Source organism: Poecilia formosa, unplaced genomic scaffold, assembly GCF_000485575.1.
Source record: "Poecilia formosa unplaced genomic scaffold, Poecilia_formosa-5.1.2 Scaffold182, whole genome shotgun sequence".
Classification (NCBI taxonomy): domain Eukaryota; kingdom Metazoa; phylum Chordata; class Actinopteri; order Cyprinodontiformes; family Poeciliidae; genus Poecilia; species Poecilia formosa.
In genome coordinates this window covers 1,377,799-1,386,350 of record NW_006800121.1, presented here as the reverse complement: position 1 = coordinate 1,386,350, position 8,552 = coordinate 1,377,799, and the positions used below count along the sequence as shown (strand labels likewise).

At 36.0% G+C, this 8,552-nt stretch overlaps 1 protein-coding gene across 1 annotated transcript; it reads left to right on the top strand.

Moving 5' to 3' along the window:
• Positions 1-2,913: 2,913 nt before the first annotated feature.
• LOC103147441 (cytosolic Fe-S cluster assembly factor nubp1) lies at positions 2,914-5,564 on the top strand. The gene is made up of 3 exons (XM_007565779.2): positions 2,914-3,055; positions 3,858-4,044; positions 4,404-5,564. Exons 1-3 carry the CDS (start codon positions 3,026-3,028, stop codon positions 4,454-4,456), a joined length of 270 nt encoding a protein of 89 aa, XP_007565841.2. The 5' UTR covers positions 2,914-3,025; the 3' UTR covers positions 4,457-5,564.
• Positions 5,565-8,552: the final 2,988 nt, after the last annotated feature.

Below are 8,552 nucleotides of genomic sequence, written 5' to 3'. Positions count from 1 at the left end.
TTAAATTTTAGTTAAATTTTAGTTAAAAACTAAAGCAGTTTCCTAAAAAAAAAAAAAAAGCCACCCCTATGTGGTCATGAACAATCTTTTCTTCTTTGATGGTGTGGTGTGTTCAGGTACTCTTTATGTGTTCTGTCACCGTAACTCAAACTACAGATGGGGGATTTCAAAACATTAAAGACTGCTATTTCATCTTAAAATAAATACATTTAGAAAGACAAAACAAATCATTCAAGCACTGTAAAATAAAAAAGGTATTCTACAGAATATTTTAAAACAACACTTAGGATGAGAACTTTAACTATACACCAGAGAAGGTTATTAATTTACTTCATCTGTAGCAAGTGAATCCATAAAACCGATTGTTCATGAAAGCAGAATGACTGGGAGTTTATGGCTGAAAAAGACATACTGTGGTTTACAATTTGATAGTGTAAATGGTGAGAAGGTAAAAGATGTTATATAAAAATGTAAAAGGTTAACAGCAGTAACATAAAACCAGTTTTGGTCTCAGCAAGAAGGAATCAAAGATAAAAAAGGAGAACATATTTAGACAAATCAGTCAGAAAAATGTTTTGGTGCTGTCCTGACTGCAGAGCATTGAAGCAGCTCAACATGAACTGCTTCTTATCAACCCTTTTATGGATTAGAGAGTTTGTCACTTTATGTGAAGTTGTGTATTCTTCAGCACTGGCTGAGCAAAAGTAGAGCATTAATTGGCATCTGTAGAGGGAAATTTTCCTGTGTAATTATTAACGGGATCTATCCCCAGTCCCCACAGCCTTGTTTGATATTTCTTTTAAATCAGTGACTCATGTCCACATTTTTGTTAACTTCCAGAGATGTTGGCAAGCGACTGGTTAATATTTATCTGGTTAATGAGCTTGATATGTGAACCAAAACAACAAAATGGCAAAGGAGAGCCACTACAATTTAGGGTTTTTTTTACAGCTTTTATAGCTCCCTTTCTTTGATTTCTTTTTTTGTTGCTACATTTAAATGTTTCAGATCAAATTTTAACATCTGACAAAGATATCCTAAATCAATTCATAAATAAGGACATAAAACCAATTTCATATTAAATTTGCGAATGGAAAAAGCTTTCCAAATCAACAATGCTCTACATGAAAGGTAAAAAATCATTACCTTTTTATCTTTCATGTAAAATAAAAGATCTCAAAAAGCAACACATTCTGCCCTAATCTAGAGAAATTCTTTGATATCACTCTGGAAATGGCTAAAAAGTCATTTCTAAGACTTTGGGCTTTGGGCCATTAAATACAAAAAACATGGAAGGGTCGTGAAACTTAGCAGCCGCGGCACGCCTACCAAAATTACTCCAAAATCACATCAACAATTCAGAACAGCATCAACTTTATTAGGATCAATAAAGTATTTTTGAATTTGAAAGGCACAGTGCCAAGTGAGATCTGTCATAAGCCTTACTTGTCTCAGTTTATGGTCTGTGTTCCCAACACAAAGCCAGGCAAAAATGGCCGTGTTGGGAGATTTTCTGAGCGAGAACCGCTGCTGACCAAAAAAAAAAAATCACAAAAGCAACAGAGATTTGCAACAAAATCTGATCGTTTTGAAAGATGTGGATCAAAACGCCACGCTGTGTCCGCAGTGGTGGTTTTTCCTGAGTCTGGATTTGAGGGAACCATGAATTCAGCTTTGTAGCAAAAATACTGAATGCCCAGTCAGCACTTGGGTTACGCAGCTGGTTGGCGATCCATGTCTGAATGGCTCAGAAACACAAAACAAAGGGTTTTGGTGGGTCTGCCTAAAGTCCTGACTTAACTTGTGGCCTTAAACAATCCCATCATGCCATTATCTATAAAAATGGCATGATGGGATGTAGGTGAAGTGGGACTGTTTGCATTCTCACATAAGGGAAATTGTCAAATTGCCTTAAAATGAAATCCTTTTAATCAGCATTTTATACTTAGTTATGCTACCTGTCATGTTGTTTGTACAAGTGGAAAAAGTAAAGAAATCTGTCGGGGTGCACATACTTTTCCATTGCACTGTATGTCTTCTGCCTTACCTTTTAGTATGTTTGTACACATAAAATATGCTGAACATGTAAATTAGCATTTAAAGTGCTTTATATACCTCTATCTATTGAATAAACATATCACTTATTTGGTTTTTTTATGCTGCAAATGAAGCTTCAGACTCATGTGGTGCAATCTAAAGCTTGTTTAACTTATTTGAGTAAATGTCAGCAGCGTCACGGTGCTGTCTGAAGTAACTCAGGCAGCATTCGTTTAAAAGTATCACACAAAGAGTGAAGGATTGGAAAATAGCCTGTGCATTTCCTTTTGCAGCAGATCTGATAAGGGCTGCTGTGGATGTGGTTATTTAAGGTCAAAGTAGAACCAGACCTAAAAGGAAACCAGGCAGGGCAGCAGACTGGATTAAAGGCATTTAAGTGGCTCATACTGGATCTCTGCTGCCAAGACTAGAATTATTGTTCTCAGATTGTGTTTTATTCCAGTAACAAAATGATGACTGAACAAGCTTATCTACTGTTCAGATAAGATTTCTCTTCCCTCCAGGTTTCTGGCTATAAACACACAGATGATGTTTGTGTTTCTCTTTTTTTTTTCGGTGCGAAACATTTGATCGGTGCTTGTTTCCTCATACCTAACTGGGCCTAAGCTGTGAGATCAGACCAAAACCAAAAACACTTCCTCATTCCTTAAGTCTCTCCATTACCAGACAAAAACCAGACTGGGATGACTCTTAAGAAAGGTGGAAAAACTTGTTGCTTTGATGTGTCTTTTAGTCAGTAGCTTTCATTATTCAGACGTTTTTCCAGATTAAAGTTTGTTATTCCTTTAACTGCTGTAATTTCCTGAACTGCCATTCCCAACCTCAGTTTTTTTTCCCCCCCTTCATGCCTAATTGGCTGTCTCTCTTTTTTTCCTTTTCATCATAGGAAGTCTCCCTCCAGGATGTCCGAAAAGAGATCAGGTTCTGTCAGAAGGTCAAGCTGCCCATCATCGGGGTTGTGGAGAACATGAGCGGCTTCGTGTGTCCCAAATGCAAGGTTGCCGGCAAATATGAACCACTGTCATGCAGTCGATACTGTTAAGAACTTGAAATGGTTAATTTTATGTTTTTCAAAAGTGTACTAAAAACATGGATACAGGAAGAAGATTAGATTTGGTGAGGAAAGATTTTGTTCGCAGACCAGAACAGCTGAGATAAACGAGAAGAGGAATGAGGAAGTTTGTAAGTGGAACCTCCAGAGGACGGACCTTTTGGGCCTCTGTGTCCCAATCTACTAGTAGCTCAGTCCCAGCTCAGTTTGATTAGACGGACCCACTACAAAGTTTTCACAACCAAATGTTCCTCTGTGTGCAAACGTAACAGTCATAAATTATGTCTATTTTTCTGTCTTTTCTTTGTACATTTCTGTTATGTGTGTTTGAATAGAAGCTAAACTTCAAGATTTTACATTAAGAGATTTTCTGCCAGTCAGAACCGATTCCTTGCTTTTTACGTTATATTTACAACCATTAGCACAATCGGTAAGACAGAATAAGGATGTTAAAGGAATAAATATTAAAGCTATTGGACACAAATTAACATTTTATGCAGACGACATATTAATTTATGTAGAACAATCAACCTACTGTCTACCAAACTTACTGCAGTTATTCAAACAGTTTGGTCAATTATCAGGGTACATTTTGGACTGATTACATGGATGGATGGCGAACTGCAAATGTCACGGTCGGTTTTTATAATAATTATTAATGCCCGGACATCAAATGTGTAATGTAGGACAGGAGCTTTGTGGTTTAAGATCCAGATTATGCTTTTGTTTTTCTTTTCCTCTCTTTTAGAACACTTCACAGATCTTTCCCCCCTCCAGCGGCGGTGCAGAGAAAATGTGCGCAGACCTAAATCTACCTCTGTTAGGCCAGGTGCCACTGGACCCGAGGATCGGACGGAGCTGCGATGAGGGCAAGTCTTTCCTCCAAGAAGTCCCTGACTCTCCTGCAGCTGAGGTCTACCATGGGATTGTGCAAAGTGAGTTCATTTCTATTCCCGATATTCCATTTCTTTCATAATTCTGTGTCTTTTTTTTTTCATCCTTTAGAAGTGAGGAAGTTTGACGTACACTCAGTCACATTCCCTTTTCTAGTGAAGTCCCTTTTTTTTTTTTTGATGACTTGTTTGTTAGGCTGGTCTAATTCCTGATTAGATCTACTGAAAGAAGAAGTATTCACTTTAAAAAATGGGAAGCAGTCTGCTAAAGAGGAAGAAAAAAAAATGTTTAATAAAAATTGAATAACTTTAAGTTCAGCATAAAACCGATTCTATGGAATTAACTGGGGTTTGTGCACCTCAGCAGATTTATCTGAAGTGTTTTCTCTTTCTTCTGCCAGGTATCCAGGACTACTGCGCCAACAGAGCGGCCGACGGTCAGAACGCAACATGACCCCCAAGACCGAAGCAGATTACAAGAAGCCTGGTAGAGACCTGGAGAACAAGAACGCTTCTGACACTGACATTATAGCTGCAGTTTTAGTCTGAACTATTCTCAAGAACAGGCTTTTTTTATTGTCAGAAACTTTGATTTGTGTGTATAGATTTGATCCGACCTCATTGTGCTCTGCTTACTCTAATGAAAACACAGATATGTCATGTAAAAAGCACCGGGTGGAACAAATCCGACAAACGACTTTGAATGAATACTAACTGAATGCATTCCCACTTTTTGATGAAGAAATAAAGCTTGTCCCAAAAAGATAAATCTCCAAAGAATCTTTGCCTAATGATCATACTAAGAATGGGAATCTTTACAAAAAAAGGTCACATGTTTTGTTTTTTTGATTATTAATATTAGATTTTTACTCATTTAGATTTAAATAATCACAGTTGTGATTTTAAGCACAAATAATCGCTTAAATCTCAACCAGCGTCAAAATGGCCGCTTTCACACTGGTTTATACAGGCATCTCATGTAAAGGTTTGCTGGTTGTGAAGGAACATCTGAAGTTCTTTGTGATTCTTAAAAAAATCCTAAGTATAACCATTTCAGTTGTTTTTAAAAAAGTACAAATATTTAAAATACTTACAGATAGTTATTTCTTAAATATTTCCACTTACTTGTTGCTTCTTCCATAAATTTATTCCCTATTTTGGAGAAATGTGCCGAGAGCCTCCAGTGTTGCATAATTTGTTGCTCTGGCTGGTTGTTACGCAGAATAAACTTCAAAGCCCATAATGCAAGTGAAACATTTCATTTGACTTGAGCTATTCAGATCGCAAATCTGCTAATTAATTCTTCTTTATAAAGCAGACTGGCTTATGATTGCATGATTAGCCACTTAACAGAGTTTGTACTTTGTCATCTAGCAGCTCGTTTCAGTAGTTGGACAAAACCTGAGTGATTGTTCTGAAACTTGCTGTAAGCTCCTCGAAAGTAAAATTTTGATTTAAATTGGTTGAGAGTAATTTTGTTGGAGTCTTCTTATGGTATTTGCAAATAAATACTAATGGCAAAGAAACCCTGTGGCTCTTTATTCAACCAATACAAAATTGATTTTTTAAAAAAGGTATCAGTTTGGCCTGAAGGAAAATAACTGCTTTGTCTGTTTTGTTTTGTTTTGTTTTAATCTCTGTATAATCATCTAAAGATTGTTAGAGTTAATTCTTTCTTTCTTTTGGTTACCACTCTGAAACAGCCTATTAGCCTGTTTCCTATTAAAGAGAAGAGTAAGGATTGTCCTGTTTGCTCTTGTGTGCAGTAAGTAGGTCATTCTAACAGCAGCTAAACATGTGAGATCATGTTTAAGGGTAAAGCTGTTAAATGTGGTTATAAATCAAATCGAATCTTCAGTTCCCATAATAAAGCCAACAGCAGACGTCTGAATTATACGAAAGGAGGTAGTGAAGATAAAATCAGTGCTAGGTTTGTTCTCAGACTTTGTAAAAAAATAGACTTTAAATGTCAGCATATTGTTGCATTTCACTTTTCTAACTGTTCCTCACCTCAGCTGACACAAGGTAATTTCATATCAGTGGCTCATTGTATTGGGCACAGGCACCTTCCTCATTTGGTTACAACTACTCAGTTTTCTATGATTTACCACGAATTCAACAGCTTTAAAAGAATAAAGCTTTTTTTTTTCCCCCCTGATATTTGGCCATTTAAAAATAGGCATCGCATTTTTTAAACTGAACTGGTTTGCAAAATACAGGTCTGATCATCCTATTTCTAGGTTTGACTTCTTAAAAAGTCAAACTTTCTAAGTAAAAGAGATAGTTTCCCGCTTCTTTTACAAGCACTAAAAAAATATTTGCCATGCTAAAAGTCTCATTTTAACACGCTCTTTTTGTGTGCATGTGTGTCAGCGTGAAGAGGAGACTACGTCCTCATTTGTACTTGCTGTGTAGATGTAGTTCCTCCAGGGTTCACAGAAAAAACACATGTGAAACCTCCCCAGCTACAACACAAACAAAACAATCTGAGCCTTGGTCACAGTGATTTAACGTGTGCATTGACCTGTCTCCGTATGTTTGTCACGTAAACACGGGGAACACGTTTCCAGTTCAATCTCGATGATGTAAAATTGGATTGTTATCTCTGTTTCGGCAGCTTGTGCGAATTTATTTAACCTTTTTTTATTATTATTATTCTTTTGGCAACCAAGAGTGCGGTAGAAATGGCACAACATATCGCAATGTTCACCCCAAAATATCAGTGTGATTTTGAAATGTTCATCACCAGCCTGATCCCCAAAGTGAAGAATTGTGATGGTAAAAAAAAAAAATGTGTGAGAGCAGTAGCTTGGAGATCCAACAAACTAACACCCTACACAGGGATTTAAAAGCGCTCTGTGGTGAGGCCAATCTCTCATTTCTCTAAAACATTGGTGGATGACTGCTTACAACAAGCGTTTTTACTCTAAAGACTAAAATTGGAGCACCATTGAGGTGGATGTTATGTTTTCTGCTAAGCATGTACCAAATACAGGTATTGGGATGTGTACCAAAGGTTTAAAAAGTTTTTAAAAGCATTGTTTTAAAGCTTTGTGAAAATCTGATACTGAGATTTGTACTCAGTTTTTTTTTTATTTTTTTTTATGTTTACTCACAGGTTGTTATACTGTGAGAATCTCATGCTTGACCCATGCCTGGTCCTAACCAGTATTTTTAGTCTGACTAAAAGCTTTGCCTTCTCTCCCAGAACCTGCAGCCATAATACCTGGTGTTTGTGGCTAAACAGTGTTGCTGTATAACGTATCTGCAGTGAATGGAAGTAGCTGTAAGTCTAATTTTTTGACATAAATTTCACTACTCGGCTTGGTTCTGTTAGAACAGTTTTTTTTTTTTTTTTTTTTTTTTTTTTTTTTTTATTATTGGTTTTCCTTGGGGATTTTGCCTTCCTTGATTTTCTTTTCTTGTTAATTTTTCAAGATTTTTTTGGGCCGGCTTCTTTTATCTTTGTTTTTTTATTTTGAAACCTTTTTGAAGGATTATTTTGCTTAAAACCTTATTTTTTGGCTTTTCACTTATGGTGATATTCAGAATCTGCTTTATAAAGAGTCTTGAAAGAATGCATAAAGCAAGACATTTGTGGTTTAAAAACCTTTTGCTTTTTTTACTCCCCCAGCAGTTTAATAAGAAAACGATGCCAAATGTATTTGTTGTTTTTGGTGTTGATCAAATATTCTGAGCAGATCATCCCACTAAATTAAAGATTATAATGTTAGGGTCTGTTTTGTAGTGTCAAAGCAAAGTTGAATTTATTTGTCATTTTTAATATACTAGCACACAGGTGTTTTGTTTTATTTATGGGTACCAATTTCAAACCCCAATTCCAAGAAAATTAGCTCTTTATGATTAAGTCTCTAAATATACAAAACATATACAAACAAAGGGTGTGGCTGGAGAGCACGAAATATATTTTTTTTATGAGTCATTATTGCCCGTAACATTTAGCCAAACCAGTTCCAGCACCTCAAAGAGATTATAGCAGTAGATTGGCATGTATTCTTCTGTTGACACTTGTTTGCAAAACTTATTTTGTTGACCAGATCATGCAAGCGGGCTTAAGAGTAAAGAACTGCCTATGTGGAATTATTGACAAATTTGTGTATTAAACCCACAGCTTACATAGCAGGTTATGTCTGGAGATCAAATATTTAAGGGAAGTGTTGCCCCAGACTACATCCTCTTGCATTGTGTGAAAGTCCTTGGGTGGAAGAGATAGTATTGAATCAGCTGACTGTGTTTTCATGTTGCATGTTGCAACAATGCAAATAATAAACTACTGTGATGATTTCAGTATTTAGTATCCTTCTGCATCAAAGAATATCTGTTTTTGGTCTTTTATTTTTAAATGACAAAAAAAAAAACAGCAAAATATCAGAAATATTTCTGAAACTAATTCCTATTCAAGTCATTTAGATTTTTTTTTGTTTTTTTGTAAAGCAAAAAATAAATAAACTTTACATAAAGTAAATGAGAAATGGCTCCTGACTTCACAGTTGTGCAAGCTTTACAAAATTTCACTTCCAACTACTATT

Excerpts from the sequence above, each read along its gene's own strand:
- LOC103147441 (XM_007565779.2), top strand. The coding sequence starts at position 3,026 with ATGAGCGGCTTCGTGTGTCCCAAATGCAAG. Across the intron at positions 3,056-3,857 it reads TCGTGTGTCCCAAATGCAAG|AACACTTCACAGATCTTTCC; the intron begins GTTGCCGGCAAA and ends CCTCTCTTTTAG. Across the intron at positions 4,045-4,403 it reads CTACCATGGGATTGTGCAAA|GTATCCAGGACTACTGCGCC; the intron begins GTGAGTTCATTT and ends TTCTTCTGCCAG.